The sequence below is a fragment of the Manis pentadactyla genome, chromosome 1 (assembly GCF_030020395.1).
Source record: "Manis pentadactyla isolate mManPen7 chromosome 1, mManPen7.hap1, whole genome shotgun sequence".
Lineage (NCBI taxonomy): Eukaryota > Metazoa > Chordata > Mammalia > Pholidota > Manidae > Manis > Manis pentadactyla.
This window is the reverse complement of record NC_080019.1, coordinates 81,303,903-81,325,184: the sequence shown is the minus strand read 5'-3', so window position 1 is coordinate 81,325,184 and position 21,282 is coordinate 81,303,903. Positions and strand designations below refer to the sequence as shown.

At 37.4% G+C, this 21,282-nt stretch overlaps 1 protein-coding gene across 2 annotated transcripts in view; it reads right to left on the bottom strand.

Annotated features, from left to right (window-relative positions):
• Positions 1 to 20,710, bottom strand: part of CPB1 (carboxypeptidase B1) — a 31,860-nt gene extending 11,150 nt beyond the window's left edge. The window contains exons 1-9 of one of the 2 annotated variants that reach the window (XM_036896388.2): positions 20,596 to 20,666; positions 20,420 to 20,495; positions 11,613 to 11,737; positions 5,622 to 5,721; positions 5,437 to 5,538; positions 4,497 to 4,598; positions 1,949 to 2,059; positions 1,755 to 1,845; positions 890 to 1,092 (exon numbers count right to left, since the gene is read on the bottom strand). In XM_036896388.2, coding sequence (XP_036752283.1) covers positions 890 to 1,092; positions 1,755 to 1,845; positions 1,949 to 2,059; positions 4,497 to 4,598; positions 5,437 to 5,538; positions 5,622 to 5,721; positions 11,613 to 11,737; positions 20,420 to 20,495; positions 20,596 to 20,666 — 981 coding nt within the window. Of the gene's footprint in view, positions 1 to 889; positions 1,093 to 1,754; positions 1,846 to 1,948; positions 2,060 to 4,496; positions 4,599 to 5,436; positions 5,539 to 5,621; positions 5,722 to 11,612; positions 11,738 to 20,419 lie in introns of both variants that reach the window. The other variant, XM_057498997.1, reaches the window with a different exon arrangement.
• Positions 20,711 to 21,282: the final 572 nt, after the last annotated feature.

Below are 21,282 nucleotides of genomic sequence, written 5' to 3'. Positions count from 1 at the left end.
ATTTAGGTAAGTCGAATATCTGTGTCATTGTCTAAATGGAATAATTTTTTTTTTTTGGCATAACCCAAATGCTTTAAATCTTAGGCATGTTCTTTTTAGATGATTGGTCCAACTTCTGGCAGCCAGATGTTTCATAAATTAAAAGAAATATGGTTTGAAGGATTCAAACCTGCTTATTTAAAAAATTTATGCATTGATGTATGATATTTGTTAATGTGAATGTTATAAAACTCTTATATTACTTAAATGTTCATGTGGTCATATCTCAATTCTCCAACAAATTTGCTAGTTGTTAGAGTCAGGGATATTTATAACATTTCTTTGCATTATTTTCTATATCTAGTAAGGACCCATTTACATTGTTTGTTCATTGATTAATTGACTTCTGTATCTCACCTGTTCAAAAAGTGAAATAAGCAATTTTAGGATCTCATTACTTAACCTAGTATCAACCAAATGTGCCAAATTCCTAATGATACCTGCTATGCTCTGCCTATGTCAAATCTTGCTCAGGGCAACTTGATAACATTAACTTTTCGATTAAGATCATGTATGAGATCAAGGAACTTTGTTGATTATTCTAGATGCATGTGAAATCATCATGTGAGTTAGTATTGTGGTGAAGCAAGAGGAAGTGGAACTATTGACATTTTTAAGGTTAGTGAAGATGCCACATGTTGAAATTGTTCCCTGCATCAAAATCACATTTCTTTTAGCTAATTCATCTAGCCAACTTCAGATTCCTTGTAAATCTGCAGTAAGATTTTTGCTTTTACTACCAAAAATCAATCATGGGACTTCCAGAAATTGTTCTGATCATTTTTCTTCAGGAATAGAATTTTAAAAATTTCGACCATGAAATACGATATCTACTACCATGACTACTTACCAATTCAACATTGTTTTCTCCGACTTTGTCAGCATAGGAGTAAGGGTAGAGCATCATCTGGGAGTAGGAGTGGATTGTTAGGTAGGCTTTGATGGAAGAGAGGTTGTTGCGGATGAAATCAGCCAGGGCCTTGGTTTCTTTTTCAGACTCTGCAGTAGGTCCACAGTAAGTCTCATCACAGGGGTTTTTAGAGGCTCCAATTGCTGAAAAAAAGCTTATATTGTTATTAATGGCAAATGATCATCTACTGAAATTCTCACAGGTGTGTTTCAAACTTTCTTGGAGAGTTAAAAATAAGTTGTTTTCGTACAGTCCTTATAATTGTCCTCATGTAGGTATACATTATAACAGATGTATATACATTTATTCATAAGATTAGGGTGGTAAGTTTATAAACTAATAGAGTAGGAAGTTGTGTGTGGAATCACCAATATGTCCCTGTGTAGTAGTATACAATGAGATCAATATAGTGTAAGAAAATTAATAAGTAGGGGACAAACTAATATCCATGAGAAATTTCCATATTACTTCATCATTTTCTGAGAGTTTTGAATCACAAAATTATAATTATATCACAATTTTAATTAAATAATTATTTAATAACTTTCTCCTCTAGATTGTACATTCGACAAGTGGTAGGATTATGTCTGCTTTGTTTAGTTTTATGTTTTCAGCATCTAGCACAGCTCGGAACACAAAATTGATTGAATAAATTAACTGTTTATTGTCTGTGCTTTCAGAAAGTTGGAACTCTAAAATACAAAATTTTAAACTTTTCCTTGTCTTAGACACTGTTGTATTTTCCTGTTATGTTTCCTCCTATGCTTTCAATAGATGCATGCAAAATTGTCAACCAGATACTTACAGCACCAGCCAGCATCAAAATTTCTGTTAGGGTCTGTGCCGATGCAGGTACTCCCAGCATGGGTAGAGCGGGTCTTCCTCCACATTCGGTTCTGAAAATAGATTACATGGTTAGGACAAGTATAATAAAAAGTGGTTGGTTTTAAACCATTTTAAAGTGGTTTCATCAGCCCCCCTCAATGTTGGTTCATATACCTTGGTCCAGGTGTAGACATAGCCATCAATATTGACCACAGGCAAGACATAAAAGTCTAACTTGTCGAGAAGTTCTGTCATGTGGATTTCATGTCCATAGGTGCGAACAGCCTGTGTACGAATTGTGAAGAGAATTTCATGGAAAAATGGAATGCATGATGCTGTTAAAGTTTATATAGACTGGATGAATGTTGACTTTGATAACAAAAACCATGTCCCCTATTGAGGTAGATATTAATATTTAAAAAGTAATTAACAAAATATTTCTGATAGTTTTGTTTAAAATAGTTGTTTCTAATTTTTTTGTTTCCAGGATACTCTATTTCATTCATATATAACTTACATAATTACTATTTTTCATTTTAATTTTTTAAAGATGAACAAAGATTTAAAAATTAAAGACTTTTAAAGTACATACATACTTATTTACTTTGTAATTGTAACATAATACCTTAAAGTTAGTATACATGAATGTAATACCTATTCCTAATACGGAATGTCTATGGATGACTATGCATGTTCCTAATAATATCATCTAAAAATTTATTCAATTTTTTGAAACCTCCTGTAGATGACCTCACCTGAGGGAGTGCCCAGCATGAAAGGAGAATGAGACAGCCTCCCATTAGGAAGTAAGCTCACCCTGGTGGGGGCGGGGGAGCTCTCACCAGGGTCAAACCTGCATGATGATGGAACTCCCCTTCTTATTCTTCTCTCTGGAGAAGGGAACCCTGTTAAGGGACTTGGTCTTCCCCCTAAGTAATGCAGATACTTCTCTATGCCTGAAGGACCTCATACCCATTTATTGTTTTCTTAGTCACAGTCTCTCAGACCCACAATCATATGAAACTTAAATTCAACTCTTCCCCAGGCTTGCTTGAATAGACTTGAAAATATTTGAGGCTTCTAGGTACTCATAGTTTTTATATATGATTTGTGATAATACATGTATATTCATTATAATAACACATGATAGGTATGTGCTTTTTTAGGTTGGGGGAACTATAGAACCATATTCTTTTAGTGGTCTGTAATTGGAGATAACCAAGGTGATTCCTTGTATATATAAAGTTGTATATATAAATAACAAAGTTCATTCCTTGTAGATGTCGGATGGTGAGGATACCGATGAAGTTAAATGGTGCCAATTGGATACATAACATGTCTGAATGTATCATAATAAATAGACCATAGTAAGTAGATACAGAAGTGTTTCACACAAAAGAAATTATATTGTATATAGTAATATTCTTATATTTTTAAAACACTTTAATATTTTAAACTTTCAATTTTGAAATAATTTTAGACTTGCCAAAGAGTTGCAAATATAAGGAATTCCCATATCTCTTCACTCAGCTTCCCCTAGTGTTACTATTTTATGTAGCAAATGTTCAATGTCCAAAGTGAAGAAATTAGCACTGGTACAACACTATAAACTAAACTATAGGTTTTATTCAGACTTCACTAGTTTTTCCACTAATGTCCTTTGGCTTGATCCCACACTGCATTTGGTTGTCACGTTGCCTTAGTCTCCTCTGATGTGTGACAGTTCCTCATGCTTCCCTGTTGGTTATGACTTTGACACTGTTGAAGAGTACTTGTCTGGTTTCTTTGCAGAAGGCCCCTCAATTTCAGTTTGTCTGATTTTTTTTTTCGTGATTAGAGGGAGGTTATACATTTTGGGGAAGAATACCAGAAAGCTGATGTGTCTCTTCAGTGCATAATATCAGAGTTTACATGGCACTAATTATGTCTTATACTAGTGATGCTAACTTGGTCACTTGGTTAACAAGTTTCTACTAGGTTTCTGCACTATAAATTATGCCTTTGTATTTTTGGGGAGGTACTTTGAGACTGCAAATATCTATTTCTTTTTAAACTTTTACCCATGAAGTTTTGCATCTATCTGAGGGTTTTCCTATGGCAAATGAAATGATTATAACTGTGGTGTTATAATGGTGATATTCTATTTCACTCATATTTTTGTATACCCATTAGTTATAATTCTTCTTTAAGAAAGAGTTCCTTTTCTCCCTTTTATTTATTGAATCATCTATTTATATAAATATGGGCTCATTGATATTTAAAAACTTTAGTTAAAGGGTTTTCATATATTTCTTATCATTAGAATTATAAAGAATGAAAATACCATCATTTAGAGTAGGGACTGCTCTGTAATTTTTTTTTTTCTGAAATATACAATGATTATTATCCAGGGACTAATGATCAAGTTAGTGGTTTATCCACAATCACTAACTTTTAAGTGGTCTGTCTGCTATACTATCTGTTGGGCTCTCCACCAAAGGTGGGTAAGAAAGTTCAGATGAGTGAAATTCAAATGAATACAATTTTCTAACTGTTTAAAAATCTTGCCCTCTCAAGGTCTCCTGGTGAAAGTTGAAACTAGTACCCACAAAAGGGAACTTGGAATTAGGATATTTTTTCTGTGTTATAATTCCTTTATTATAGCAAGGTTATAAGGAATTGATTGAAATAAAAAAAAGTAACCCTCTACTTCCTCCTGCCAAAAATCATTCTATTTACTGACCTCTCTCACAAACCATTGGCAAAATGCAGGGGAAATCCACTCTCTGGCATGGAAACCACAGTCCATGAAAATGGCAGGCTTATTTAGTCCAGCTTTGCCAACCTATTGCAAACAACAGGAAAAGAGAAATTGTGACCATCACGTTCAGAGGTTAACATTCTCTATCCGTTTGGGCTTTGGATTCAACAGGTGAAACTTGACAGCAGCAAGAGATACATCCTATGATTAAATTAAAGCATAATACTAGTACTGTATGTTCTTGCCTCCAGACACAGTGTTTGAGCTGAAGGCTTACATGGCTGTTTATTATTTTTATAAAGCTTGACAAGCTCATATTTTCAGAAGATGCTGATTACCCTGCTTAATTGTACTCACGTGGAGGTTATTTTCAGCTGCTATTATTAGGTGACATGACCAAGACAACTGGATGAGTAATTGGAAGTCGTGATTGTTGCCGTCTTGTAAGAATTTTTCCTTCTCTCTCACTTATTGCTCATCTTTTTATTTTCATCATTAGAATTACATGACAAAAACGGCATTAGAGGATGACAGAAACAAATTGTTGTATACACTTTGTAATATTGTCTGATAGACATGAAGTTTATGAACCTCTTTAGCAAATAAATTTGCAAACAACATCTGGGAGAGAAGAATTTCATCAAGGTAAGATATCATTTACATTGCTTACAGGAATGTGACTAAATTTATATGACTTCTCTTATTTTATTGCATTTTTCCCTTTGAATAAATCAAAATAATGATTTAAAAATCCACATCTGATAAAAGAAGCTGGGGAATATATTTGATTCCCTGGGGGATATAGGCAGGGAAAGTTATACCAGTGTTTAGATGAGCATGTCTGTGAAACAGATGTTAATGTGTTAGAATTCATTGATTTAAAGCCCTCAGACATGGCAAGGTCATGGTTAAAAATGATTACCTTGAGGAGGTACATAGTGCGTCCTTCAAATGTGGTTCCAATGGTGCTGCGAGAGATGAGGTCTGGATTCTCACTGGTGATCTGTTCAGTCCAAGCTTCTATCTACCAAATAAAACCATTTGTGGATTAATGTGACATTCGCAGTGCAATAAGCAATGTCTGTCTAAATTGTGTGTCCATCATACCGTTTCCCAATTGTTGTACTTCTTGTAATTGTGTCCGGTAGCACGAACCTGGCTGTCAAACTGAGCCTCCAGCACAGATCTCAGGTTGCTTATCAATACCCTGCAATAAAGCAAAGGGTGAACTCTTGTGAACGTAAGTGTATTTCTCAGGGAATATATGCAAAACCCAGAGTCACTGCTTTTGTGGATGATGCAGTGCATTCTCCATGGAGTCCTATGTGTCTTCTGATTATTCCTGATGCTCTTCAACCTGACCTGCTTTTCATGAAGAGTGAGTAAATCAATGAGAAGGACACTAAAGAGTGTGAGAAAGGCAGGCTCTTCTAAACTTCACATATGTGGATGTTCTTGGACCACATTTGGACACTAAACTTGGAGCATGGTTTCTCCTGGTTCCTGGGGCATTCTGGGTCAGGGCCTTGGGCTGCCACACAGAAGTTTGCACTTGAGCCCGATTTATGCTCTTTCTTCCTTTGGACCCTCCTGGTTTTAGCACTAAAAGTCCCATGTGCCAGGAACCTACTCAGTCCCAGGTAACTGAGATACTTGGTCACCTGAAGCCTTTCTCTAGGTTCTAAGAAAAAGATATCGATGAGTAGAAACTCAGAAATAGTGACAAGCTAAAGATTTATTAGACAAAAGAATACTAGGTTTTAAGAACTAGTTTCTGTTTGACTGTCTTTTGTCTGGTTTAAACTAATTAAGAATGGTTCTGCAGCAAGGTAATATGAAAACTGATGACAAAACTGATGACAAACCTTATCTTTATAAGTGATCATTCAGGTGAAAAGTTCCTGTTGCAAAGAGGCAGGCCTGAAGGTGTGAGTGTGTGTGACTTGGTTTCTCTTTGCCACCTTTGAGTAGAAAGTGTATTGTGAGCAGACATAATTTTATGAGCATTAATGTTCTTGATCCTAGCACTGTGAATATTACAGACAGAGGCTAGTTTGCCAATGCTTCTATTATCCATAGTCAAGCCTTGAAATGCTTTTATCTGATGCACTCAAAATTGCAGCCACACATCAAAAGTCTGCTTCTCCTCCGGCTGTGCCAAGGGCATTTGATGAAGTATGTCAGGGACATCCTCTGAGCCTTCCTCCTGGTCTCTGTTCATTTGGTTAACTTGGGCATGAACTTGTGTCTGTTTCTGGAAAATGCAATAAATTAATGCTAAGTGATATGTGTTTCTTCATAAGAAGCAAATACTGTCTCAAGGTAGTATTAAAAAAAAAAAGGAAAAGAAGCAGATCTAAAAGTTTGTTCTGTGGAAAGAAAATTTCCCCTTGAGCAGCCTTCTGTGCTTTGTTAGTGCATTGGTTTCTGTAGCGGCTCTAAATTACAACAAATGAGGTGGCATAAACCAACATGAATTTATTATCTTACACTTCTGTAGGTTTGAAGTCCAACATGGTCTCACTGGGCTAAAATCAAGGTGTCAACAGGGACGTGGTACTTTCTGGAAGCTCTAGGAGAGAATCTGACTCCTTGCTCTCTCCAGTTCTTAGAGGCTGCCCACCTCTTATCTCACTGCCGTCCTCCTCCATTGTCAAAGCCAGCGACAGCAGCTCAAATCCTTCTCATACCGCATCACTCTGGCCTCTTCCTCTGCCTCCCTTTCATAAGGACCCTGTGTGGTTACATTGGGCTTATCTGCACAATGCAGGAAAATCTACCTATTTTAAGTACAGCTGCTTAGCGACCTTAATTCCGGTACAACCCTAACTCCTCGGCCATATGATATAACCTATGCAGATTTCCTGGGGATTAGGATGTAGACACTTTGGGTGGCCCATCATTCTGCCTGCTACAGTTAAGAACAATGCTAATAGTAAGTGCTGTTAATTATATGCAGTATCAAAATTGGATTGTTTGGGAACAAAAAGAAATAACCCAGAATTATAAATAAAAAGATGAAAGTCATAGTTTTGCCAAACTTGTGAACTGGCTTCAGAAAAGTCATTTAGTGTATGGGCCTTAGTTTCATGATTTTTAGAATGGGGCATTGGATTAGCTGGTATTCATATCCTTTTTAGTTTCAAGATGCAGTGACTGTTGACTCAAATCCACAGACATCTGTCATTTGCAGAGATGTCTTCCAAAGTTTATGAAACAGAACAGAACAACCAAAGAACAGCTATAGTGAAGTTGCCAGTTACCACCTTCATAAACACTAGGAAAACACCTAGAATAGAGATGGTTTAGAAAAATGGTTTTCAAATACAACCAAAAACTAAAAACAAACAAAACCCAAGCAAAACAAAAACCTTGAGAACAGAAAAAAATCAATGGGCAGAAACCTTTAAGAAGACCATATATTCTAAGATCATCAATTCAAAAGAACACTCTAATAAGGACGAATGGCTCTGACTGAATGACAAAACAAAAATTCCAAGCGGACATGGTAAATGACATTGACTTACACTTTAACAAGATTTAGCAAGACTGTCAGCGAGCAAGTACATCTAGGCCACATGGCTTCTTAGTGGGTGCTCAGAGAAAATAAATCATCAGCTAAATGCTCCCAGGCATCCCACAGCCATAAGACTTTCACTAGGTATTTATACCTAAGACCGTAACCATGGCCATCTCTGGTCTATCAGGAACCAGCTCTGAAGGGAAGGGGTAGGTAGCAGAGCTTCCATACCATATTGCTATCCTTTCTACTGCTTACAATCCTCAAATTCAAATTATTTTGGAGAATCAGTGGCTATGTCGGGGCTAGTGTTTTGTTTGGCACTAAGAAGAAATATTCTGTTAGAGTTATTACTATGCTAAATATTAAACATTTTCATCAATAACCAGGACAAAGAAACATTAAAAAACAGTTAAATTTAAGATGACACCCAGGAGTAATTCTATAGTAGCTTGGTGAAAGAGCATCACAGTGAGGTTGAAATGAGGTGTTGACTTTTGCCTGAAGGCGGGATATTGACCTCAAATGATCCTTCCAGCCCTATGATTATTTGATGTTATTAGATTTAAGACAAAGCACTGTTTTAGCTATATTACCAGATATTATTACTAAATAATGAGCTTCTATTCTAGGAGATTAAAACAATGCCTCTTAATGTAATAGGGACTGCATTACAGCTCCAAAATACAGAGGCACATACACTATTTTATACTTTTATATGCTCCTTTTATAATGCTATTCAACTTCTTTTTTTAAAGAATATACAGGCAAATTAGATAACAGGGACTCACAACAAAGTAAGAGACCTAATGTCTTAGAAGGAGAGATGTGACTCAATTTTCTCCCCCTTTCAGATTCTTGAAAAAGGAGTATTTAATGAGCTCCTGGAATGTGTGGGCATTGCTATTGAAGAACACTACTATGTTCCCACTACTATCCAAAGATACTCTCTTGTGTAAATCTGAAATGTGCAGGAAAATGATTTTATAAGCAGTTAACAACAGTCAGTCTCTCTTTGAATTGTATCCTCAATTTGTAGGGGGATGTTCTATGAAGGGCCATCCCCAAAGTGTTCTGTTAACTTGGCTTCAGAACCATTAGTTGGAGATTTACACCATCCAATTCCTATTTTCTGTACCAATGGGTGCAATGTAAGTATTCAGAAATACATGTATATATTTTTGGTGCACACAGTTTGAATTTTTTCCCCTGGTCATTCATAACCTGACTAAAGCTGCCAAAGAGATACAAGTCTTGGTGAAGAGGGGTGAAACCACTAAAAAATCTGAAAAACTATTTTGGTGGAACTTGTGCAGTAGACGGTTTCTGTTATATACAAACACAACTGCAAAGTCTTGCCAGCAGGAAACTGTCTAAATACAAATTAGTTACCATATGAGGTAATAATGGGATGCACAGGGACTGCTTGCAGCCCCAGCAAGGACATTGCTGGTGTACTTCTCCAGGATTTCTAGGGACTTATTATTACTTAATATTTAGAGAATTATATGCTATAAATGTGCTGAACAGTGAACAGAGTAGCAAAAATTAACAGGAGCTTAGCCCTCAGGGAACGTCCTATGTTCTAGATAAGACAACATTCATACACTAATTCCCAGAAAGTGTATCCACTAAAAAAGGACATGAATTTCACCTCTGATGGAGGAGACTGGCATGCTATTAGAAACCACTTCACTGCTTTGTGATATGAGTAGAATAAGGACATCATTCAGGTGTCTAGGGTTGGCTTATGGTGGCTGATTTTCCTTTTGTTTTTCTTAAAGAGTTATAAAGAAACTCCTCTTTTCTGAATGTTCTTGAAGGCTCCTAAAGGCTAGGATTTTAGAAGTTCTTCCTTGTGTAATTAGAAGAGAAAATATCATAGGCATGAATCTTAATCATATTTTGATACCTACTGTGCTATATCTTTGTTTTAAAAAGACGGCCAGTTCTTAAGGTCACATTTTGACACTTCCCTTAGGCAGAAGCAGATAACTAAGCCGGGTGAAGCATGGTAATGGGGTTAAACGGAACAGTTTCTGTTGACCTTTAAAAAATATCATCTCCCTCTGTACAAGAGTAAACCATAGCAGCATTACAGCAATAATGATACCAGTTCCAATTTATTTATCTATTTTATTTCATCTTCACAATGGCCCTTTGAGAAAGGCATTATATCTTCATATTGTGGATAAGGAAACTGAAGCTCAGAAAGATTAAACAAATTATCCAAGGTCACACAGCCAGGAAGCTGCAGAGCCAGGATTTGAATTCGATCTGTTTTTCCCAAAGCATTTACTTGTTACATTATACTGCCCCACTTCTCCTGATGGAGGTACAGATTTTATAGGTGACAATTCTGGTATCTTCATGGGCATAAATATTATATATTTTTAAGATTTGAAAAACAAGAGAAAATGTCTGTTAAAAATTACATAGGCTGCATTTACTCAAAATAGAATGAACACTTGAGCTTGTGGTAGGGGATTGTTGAATGAATGGTCGAACGTTCAGAACTAGAGCCTATAACTGTCTTTGCCCCTCACTGATCCACACCCTGGAGGAAGAACTCTGCTTTAGACTAAAGACCTCATTTCCTCCTTCCTTCTAGTGCAAATGCCTCCAGGTCAGCACCGTCTCTCCCGTTTCTAAGCCTTAGCATATATTCTCTTCTCTGCCTAGAGCATTACTTGTCCTTGTCTTTGGCTAGCCCCTACTCATCTTTCAGTTTTCAGCTGAAGCCTCATTTCTAAGTGCAGCCCTCTCTACTCCCTTGACTTGTCTATTCCCCGACATCTCCATCTCTTCACTCTTGTTGACTTCTGTTACATATTATTGCAGTTCTTTTGCTTAAAGTCTGTTTCCCTCTGCATGGGGTAGAGCCATATATATATATATATATATATATCTTTTCCAGTACTTAGAATATGTAGGCACTTACTATTTATGTGTTGGATCAACAAAGGGACAACTGCCCCCACTTAGGAGGACATTCTCATCTTAAAAGACTTAGATGGGCCCGTGTGGCATTCGGGGAAAGGACATGTGGGGTGACTGTTTCAGGCCTGCCTCCATGCCTTCTACCGTTGGAGACAGTGTGGCACCTGGAAAGGGCAGAAGGAACCACTCAGTCTGTCTCATCTGGTCCTTACACTAAAGGAGCGTGGAGAACCCTCATGGCTGACAGTAGGTCTGGCTACTCACTTGGAAAGAAGACTTGGTACAATTTGGAACTAAAACTATGTCTTGCTGATAATAGAGGGTCTGTTAGTATGACCTGTAGTCTGTATATCAGTTGTAAACCAGTAGTAGCAGGGCAGGTATCTGGCTGAAGATTTGAGGAGTCAAGATTGAAGAGTCAAAACCGTTTTTATTAGGGGAATAACTAAACACAGTAACTATCAGGCCTGAAGTCTTAAGATTGGGAGCCCAGGGCCTGCTCTGCCATGATCTGTTTGTGGGATCCTGGGAAAGACATGGGTCTTGGTCTTATTTTTACCTTCCCAGGGTTATTCAGAGGCTCAGAGGAGAGCATACATGGGAGATTATTTTAATAGCTGTGAAAAACATAAACTTACTCATATTGTAATTCATTCTGTTCCAGAAAGTCTTCCACAGCCAAAATATCTTCTGCTTTAACACGGAAGTCAACTATACTGTGAGGTCTTATTTGTGTGACAGAATCTGGTTTCCAGAAGTCAATCTGAATAAAGAACAAGACATATTGTTTTGGACACCTGTAATTCAGAGTGAATTCTCATCAGCACGTACACTATTAGTCTTCTCCTTTGAGTTATTTTCAAATTCAAGTTACCCATGATATCTCTTAAAAACATCTCCTTGGAGTGAACAAGAGTTGGGACCAAGCAGTTAGATGTCAATAAAAATGTTTGCACATGAATACATAGCCTTAATTGATTATCAACAAGCAAGAAGAACATATAATTATTAAACTAGTTAATTGTGGTGTTCCATAACTGTTTTTTTTCTATATATTGACTCTCTGGAGCAATTGCTTATTGTGATAGTGATATTTGTTGTAACAGATAAATGTGCTGAATAAATGTTGATGAATTAACTAGAGCCACAAAATTTAATAGAGAGACACTGAGCTTTCCTTTTTACTTTTTAAAGGAGTTATTTTATGAGTTCACTTGTAACTCAGTGTTGCACATGTCACAGTAATGTGTGGGACCAGGAGTATCCCTGGCCTATGGAGGATATATCAAGGAGGAGAAATGTATCTTTCCACAGTGGTCATCTTGGTACCATGGCCAGAAACAAAATAGTCTTGAAGATCCAGTAATGTACTGACAGTTTCATTTGTTCAATTATTCATTGACCATTACTGAGAACCTACTATGTGCTAGTCTCTGTACCTGAGACTAGAAGTATACTAGTGAGCAAATTGAACATGGCTTCCCTCTTCATGGGGACATTTTAGAGAAACTTATGCACAATAATAACAGGATGACATATTTGATAACTCATGTTTTTCTTTGTGGATATGTGGATTCAAATCTCCTTTTTCCACGGTAAAATATTAACCAAGGACATGCTGCCTCTCGTAAGTGTCAGTTTTCCTGTTCCTTCCTTAAGCTGAATAAAGGCCTAGAAGCCTGGGGTGAGCCTAACATAGGATCTCTCTGACCCTGTATCTCACCCAACCCCTGCTTAGATGTTTATGAACTAGTCTCAGGCTGGAGAATGGGACAGGTAGTGATATTTAGGATTTGGAAACCTGAAAGAGAGTTGTTTAATAAAAATTGATAATGTTAAGATATTAAGACCAGTTTTAGACACATCTGCCTATGGAGTATCCAATAGCGTGTATCTTGCCTGGTAACCTTCACACCATTGTAGATGTTTAGTGGGTGCTCAGTCATGAGGTGGAATCGTAGGGAATGTCAGGGAAATGGGAGGGAGGGAAATTAGGATTCCATCAGGAGGGATTCAAGAAGAAAATGTGTGAGTAGGGTTGACACTAAGATGTTGAAAGGAGAGAGTATTGATGATTTAATAAAGTTTGGCTACTGAGTGTGATCTGGGGAGTCAAAGATGAGAGGATAAAGGTGAGAGATTAAGATAGTAAAGGAAATGTAAAGGCTTGTTATGATAAGGCTGAGAAAACAAGGGGCTCGTGATGAATTCTGGTTAGCCAACATTGTTAAGAGAAGGGCAATCAAGACAAGCACATTGTATGGGAAGGCATATTTTTATAAGTTAACTCTAAATTGTATTCCTAACATATGCTTGTCATTTCAAGGTGGGACGGGAGAGGGAGGTGTACTTTATTATAGACACCGAAGTTTAGGATTAGTAAAGCACATCATGTCCTCCAAGCATACGCAGGCAACCTGAGAGTGCCCTGCTCATACATGATGCTGGGACTCTCTGCTGCCAGGTCTGCATCTCTGCCCTGGAAGGGTTTTTCCTAGAGCTGGATAAAACCAAGCTAGAGGCTCATGGAAGGCAGGAGCTGCCAAAAAAATAACTTCCCAGAGAGCTGTTTAATCAATGACCCTGGAAAGTGGATGTCTAATACTCCAGTTCCCTCACTTCTCTGGGGGGATAATTCTGATGCGTGTGACTTGCCCCCTCTCCTAGAGTTCCTCTGTAGGCTCCTGTATGGTAGCCAGCTTAATAGCAGTTCCTTTGTCGGCTGCCTTCCCTTCTCTGCATCCCTCCTCACTCCTCTACCAGTGCTCCCTGTGCTTCCTTAATGAAATTTTTGCCCTCGGACCTTTGTCTCAGGCTCTGCCCTGGAAGAACCTATATTAAGATGTAGCTTTCCACTTAGAGCAACAAATGCCCACACAATATCCTTGATGATGGTTCTGATACAATCTTGAGTATATGTGGTACCACTTTAGAACAGCCTAATTGCCTTACGAGTGGTTTTCTTCCTGATACTAAGTTGGAAGCTGCCCTCCCTAGTCTCCTAACCTCTTGGCTGTTGGTGTTGGCTCTGCCAAATGTTGGGGGAAATATATATGTAAGGAGAGAGGAGAATAAAGAAGAGAGAGAGTTACCTTTAAGATTCTGCACTGAGAATGATGGATTCTTTAAAATGGAGTAGAGAATCTCATAAATATGTTTCACAGAAGACTTGCAGACCTGAAGTCCCTTAAAAAACTACTATGGAGTCCTGCAAGTATGGTGTAAACTCTTATATTAGAGTTATTCTTATTCTCCATTCTTAGGAGAAATGGAGCCAAAATTAGGAGCAGTACTATAGCCCCATAGATGTTTAGCAATGCATCAAGTAAAGATGTAAATAATAAACTCAAAGTATTAGCACAGGAGAGAAACATACATTTCAGTAACTAGCAAGACCTGTCAATGAAACCTTTATTTGAAATATGGAAATGGAGTAAAATATATAATATGAGATGTGGGAAATTGAATTATATGTGAAGAAGTTACAAAACTGAGGTTATAAAATTATAGATACAAAAAGCTGAGTGCCAAAGAATCATAAAGAACATATGTTGGAAGATAAGGGAATATCTTTGAACTGATAGCACTGTGGCAATAGCAGCTCAATCAGTTGGCTAATAACTAAAGAATTCTTCCTAAGATATGTCACAAAACCAGCACAAAACCAAGATAAAGTAGAGTGTCCACCATAAATTCTTTCAGGAATAAGATGGTCATATAATAGAATAAAGATTGGTGTTAGGGATCTTTGGTTCTTCACAAATTTACACAAATTTGTTTCTTCACATTGCATTTGACTGAAAGTTCAAACATCTTAATTTACCGTGATTCTTCATTTATCTTGATGGAATTTTCCTTTCTTGTTGGAAAGGGAAGTCACTTCTGCTCTAGGCCTAATTCCAGATGGCAGGGAAGAACTTACTTCCCTAAAGCAGAGTGGGAGAGACAGGAACATTGGAAGACTAACCGTGTTACCTTGAGCATAGATGAATATGCACCTTAAACTAGAGGAACAGTTCAAAAAGTACAGAGAAAAGAGAGTAGATTTTATGATGTAAAGGAAAAAGTGCAACCCTGATTGCAAGGCAATAAAAGCTTTACTATACAGTTACAGATGAAAACGGGGAGGTTGCTAGAGTGCAGGGTGGTCACAGATTTCTCCAATACATTCAGCTTTTAATAGGACATGTTCAAAAGCTGAGAGGAAGGGCACATGGCCAAGGATGAATACAAAGACTAGATGCCCTTGTAAGGATTTTATCAGGAAGGCTATAGTCCAGAATATACTACACTTGGAAGATGGCTAAGGAGAATAAAAATCTATTCTTCAATCATGTTGGAAATAAAATGAGTAAAGAAGAAACATACAACCCAGTGTTTGGGAGCTAAAGAACGATGTTTGCAGGTGGAAGAGAAAAAGAGCCCTATTAACTCTTGTTTGTCTTTTGTTTTTTCTAAGGAGTTATACTCTCTCTTGTTTCTTCTATTTCTAGAGAGAGAAGAAATTACCATAAGTAAAGAATTTTTCATGTTATGATTTTAGCAGAAATACTTTCTTTGGTAAGAGAACATTGAGGCCCAAGATAGATGAAGAGAGGGGGAATTATACTAACTAAACTGTGTTCAAAATCCCAGATCTAATAATAACAAACATATATAATTCTTAATATATAAGTTCTTTGTAAATGTTTTACTTATATTAATTCTTTTAAATCTCACAACAATCCTATAGGGTAAGTACTATTATTCTCCTCACTTGACAAATGAGCAAGTTGAGACCCAGAGAGGTACTCCATGTTGTAGAGCCAGGAACAGTATCCTGGCAGTCTGAGCCCAGATTTTCACCTCTTGACTACCATTAAATACTGAATTTAAGGTAAATAACAAAAATATTGCAGGTGTGGTTGCAGAACCTCCCCAGCAATCTTGGAGGAATCAGAGCTTTAACAGACACCAAGGAGTGGAGGGAGCAAGTCTTGGATTTCCTACACAGGAAAACAGGTGGACCCCAGAAGCAGTTGCTCTTGGGGCCTGGCATGGATTCTGGCAAAGATGTGGAATGAACTAGAAGCAGATGGATTGTGAATGCTCAGAAAAGGAAGCTGTGATTCCTGGGAGCCAGCATGGTTTAAAGCAAGAGTAAGTCCAACCCAATGAACTATTGAAAGAGGCCATTATTGAAAAAGAGCACTAGCCTGGTAGAATGCTGAGTCTGGATTGAAGCAAAGTGCTTGACCATGTCTCTGCATTCATATTCCTTACAAGCTGGAAAGCACAGTGTTAGCTGTAGGTCACACCTCAGCAATGTGGATAGTAGAGCAAACATTTCCAAAGAAAGTTGGTTAACACTATGTCTGGCACAGTGAGACTCATGATAAATGTGTACTGAATACATGATGATGAAGGAGGCCTCCAATTCTGTGCTGTCCCTGACTTACATAATGTAGGCATGCCTCATTTTATTGAACTTCACATTATTGTGTTTCATAGTTACTGCATTTTTTACAAATTGAGGGTTTGTAGCAATGCCGCAGTAAGCGAGACTGTTGGCACCATTTTTCCAACAGCATTTGCTCACTTCAGGTCTCTGTGTCATATTTTGGTAATTCCCACAATATTTCACCATTTTTGTTATTCTTGTATTTGTTATGGTGACCTGTGATCAGTGCTACTGTTGTAATTGTTTTGTGGCACTAGTAACTGTACCTGTATAAGACAGCAAACTTAATTGATAAATGTGTGTATTATGACTGCCCCACTGACCTGCTGTCCTCTCAGCTCTCCCTCACCTCAGACTTTTCTATTTCCTGAGACACAGAAATATTAATACTAGTATTTTACAATTAATAACTCTACAGTGGCCTCTAAGTGTTCAAGTGAGAGGAGGAGTCATACTCTCTCTTTTTAAATTAAAAGCTAGAAATGATTAAGCTCTGTAAGGAAGGCATGGTAAAGCTGAGGCAGGCTGAAAGCTATGCCTCTTGTGCAAACACTTAGCCAAGTTGTGTGTGCAAAGTAAAAGTTCTCAAAGGAAATTAACAATGATGTTCCAGTGAATACACAAATAATAAGAAAGCATGATAGCCTTATTGCTGATATTGAGGAAGTCTCAGTGTTCTGGGTAGAGGAGCAAACCAGTCTTAACATTCTGTTTAGCCAAACCCTAATCCAGAACAAGACCCTTACTTTCTTCAATTCTCTGAAGGCTGAGATAGATGAGGCAGCTATAGAAGAAAAATTTGGAACTAGCAGAGGTTGGTTCATGAGGTTTAAGGAAAGAAGCCATCTCTATAACAGAAAAGTGCAGGTAAAGCCGCAGGTGCTGATGTCGAAGCTGCAGCAAGTTATCCAGAAGATGGAGCTCAGATCATTAATGAAGGCTATACACTCAACAACAGATTTTCAGTGTAGATGAAACAGCCTTCTGTTGGGAGAAGATGCCATCTAGGACTCTCATAGCTGGAAAGGCCAAGTCAGCGCCTGGTTTCAAAACTTTCAAGCACAGGCTGACTCTTGCTTGCCAGGGGCTAGTGCAGCTGGTGACTTTAAATTGAAGCCAGTGCTCATTTACCATTCCAAAAATCCCAGGGCCCTGATGAATTATGCTCAGTCTCCTCTGCCTGCACTCCACAAATGGAATAACAAAGCTTGGATAACACCACATGTATTTATAAATGGTTCACTGAATACTTTAAGCCTACTGCTCAGAAAAATGACATTCCTTACAAATTATTGTTGCTCATTGACAATGCACCTGGTCACCCAAGAGCTCTGATGGAGATGTGCAAGGAGATTAATACTGTTTTTGTCCCTGCTGCTAACACAACATCCATTCTGCAGCCCCATGCATGGGTCAAAGGAGTAATTTAAACTTTCAAGTCTTATTATTTAAGAACTGATGTTTTGTTGGGCAGCAGCTGCTATAGATCGTGTTTCCTCTGCTGAATCTGGGCAAAGTCAACTGAACACCTGGAGAGGATTCACTATTCTAGATGCCATTAAGAACATGTCTGATTCATGGTCAGAAGTCAAAACATTACCATGAACAGGAGTTTGAAAGAAGTTGATTCCAGCCCTCAGGGGGGACTCTGAGGGGTTCAAGATTTCAGTGGAGGAAGTTACTACAGAAGTGGTGGAAAGACTAAGAGAACTAGAATTAGAAAGAAGTAGAGCCTGAATATGTGATTGAATTGCTTCACTCTCATGATAAAACTTGAGTGGATGAGGAATTGCTTCTTATGGATGTGCAAAGAAATTGGTTTCTTGGTATGGCATCTACTCCTGGTAAAGATGCTGTGAAGATGGTTTAAAAGACAATAAAGAGTTTAGAATATTACAAAACCATAGTTGATAAAGCAGCAGCAGGGTCTGAGAGGACTGACACCAATTTTGAAAGAAGGTCTATGTGGGTAAAGTGCTACCAAACAGTATCCTATGCTACAGAGAAATTGTGAAAGGAAGAGTTGATCGATGTGGCAAACTTCACTGTTGTCTTTTAAGAAACTGCTGCCCCAGCCTCCAGCAACCCACAACCCCAATCAGTCAGCAGCCATCAACATCCAAGCAAGACTTTCCATCAGCAAAAAGATTCTGACTCACTGAAATCTCAGATGATGGCTAACATTTTTTAGCAATTAAATATTTTTAAATTAACAATGTACATTTTTTAGACATACTGTTATTGTTACTGCAGTATGGTGTAAACAAGTTTTATTATATGCACTGGGAAATGAAAAACTTCATTTGACTTACCTTATCATGGTATTTGCTTTATCGTGGTGGTCTGGAACTGAACCTGCAGTATATCCAAGATATGCCCATATTTTTCTTTATCAGTGATAAAGATAAAAGTTGAGAAGGCATACTTATCAAACATGCTTGTGATGCAAAGTTGGGGGGAAGAATTATATCCCTGGATTATTGAATTTTGTTTTAAAACCATCTCAACATGCTGAAAATAGGCCAACAAGATAAATTTTAACAGAGTAAATCTAAAATCCTTCATTGTGGTTAAAAAATCACTTAGGCAAGCACAGAAGAAAGAATATGGTGCTTGAAGGTGATTCATGTGAGAAAAAAAGTCACCTAATGGTTTTGATTCACAATAGGTATACTGAGCTAAGAGTATTCCATAACTGTTCAAAACGCTAAAAAAGAATCTTAGGCCCCATTAATAAATGTATGCTTTACAAATGAAGATAGGCAGTGGTCCTGCAGTATGTATTAATTAGAGCACCCCTCGAGGTCTAATGTCAATTCAGAGAACTACTTTAAAAAAAAGAAATATAAATAAAAATATTGGGCTATATTGAGATGATCAGAGCGATTGTAACCCAGTGCTAAGAGTGATAATGATGGAAGGCCTGGAAAAGATACATCTTAGAGGTAAGACAGTATTTGGCTCAGGTCTGTCCAGTGGGTCAGGGTTAGAGAAGGTAGCTTTCAGGTCCATGTAACAATTAGAATGATTTGTAAGTCCAGTGGGCTACTCTAAAAAACTGTATTCTCACTATCCTAGAAGTAGTCAAACAGATGATATTAGGGCTACCACCAGGGATACTATTTCCATGGACGAAATTGCAGATTTGAGTGGAAGGCTGGAATAGAATACTTTATGTATTCTTTCATTTGTAAGCTTCTGAATCTGTTTCATATTATGACACTCTTTACTTTCTTTTTTCCTTCACACCTTAAAAGCTAGAGAAATAACTATAGAAATCAAGATAGATAGACAGATATTTAGGTGCTAGTAAATTATTTTGGTTTATATATTCATGAAGAAACAGCAGTGGCCCAAGTGAACTATTTGTGATCAGCAATAGATTCCTGCCACCTACATATATAATTAAAAATATCAGTTCTCACCCCATATATAGTGGATTTTTTAAAGAAGTACCATAAAGATTTTGGTTTGTTGAAAGTAAAGGAAAAGTATGGAAATTACTCATGAGTTTTACCTCTTCCTCCCCCCACCTGCTATCATGTCATATCATTAAGGGGGCCTGAATCAAGGTCATGAAAATTCAAGCTGTTTGATTTGGAATGAAAGAAAATCAAAGAGAACAGATGATACATGGGATGTGGAAATGAATTTCAAGTTGGACAGAAGCCCAGTTTTTCAGTAATATCCAAGTTGATCATTTTTCTCTTTTGCCTTAGAAGGGAAGCGACTGTACATTTGATGTTCTATGACCTTTGTGACAGTTTCAGCACATCCAGTTGCCAGGTGCTGTCAGCTTTTTAAAAAAGTAACCATGGATTTACAATACTCCAGGGCTATGGCAGAAAGAGAAGGGACTGTGGCACTAAATGTTTTTCAGGTTTTTTCCTCTTGCTAAAAACGTGCTATAGTTAATATTTCATGTCATTCTCCCTTTGATGGAATCACAGTGCACTCTAAACTTTTAAAGAAAGTGGGAAGGATTAGTATAGAATTGTGAGATACCTGTTTGGTGCTGGCCAACTCACGGAGTACGCTGATTTGATTTTCATCTTCAACATTGACACGGAACACTTTCTCACTGAATGGTGAGGGCAGAAGAGAAAATTTAAAATCAGTAATGCATTCGAATTTGGGGAAAGCAAGGAAAGACTTGGCCATTTAAGGAGTTGCTTACTTACCCTTCAAAGTGTTCACCAGAATGGTGAGCAGATGATAGGGCTACAGTAACAAGAATCAAGAATGCCAACATTGTTCCTGAGTAAGGCTTTTGCATGCATTTCACCTGCTTTTATAATCCAGGGTGTTCTTTGTTTCTGTCTTCTGATTGCGAATAGGCACACTCAAACCTTGATTAATGGTTTTCCTGGCATTGTCGCTTTGGTAGCTGAGTAAAGTCTAGGAGGATATCTGCTGCAACACCTGTGGAAACAGAGCAAATAATCTCAAATGTGACCTTTTTAATTCGGATGTCAGACCTTGAATAGTCTGTAGGTAAATGAGTTTTAAATAAAATATATTTTGTAATTTTTTTTGAGTTTTAAAAAAATTTTTGAGTTGAAAATTAAATGCAATTAATTCATTAGAGTTAAGTGTAAATTTGGATGAGTTTTGACAAATGTATAAACCCATGTAATAAACATCAAGTTATAGAACGTTTTTATCACCCCAACAAGTTCTTTTGGAAATCTTTCCAGTCTATTTCTGTATTCCCTTCAGGCAACTACTATTTGGATTTCTAGCTTCATACATTAATTTTGCCTGTACTAAAACTTTATGTAAATGAGGTCATACTATATATATTCCTTTGTGTCTGGCTTCTTTCATTTGGGATAATGTTGTAGATACTCATTAGTATTTTTGTTTGC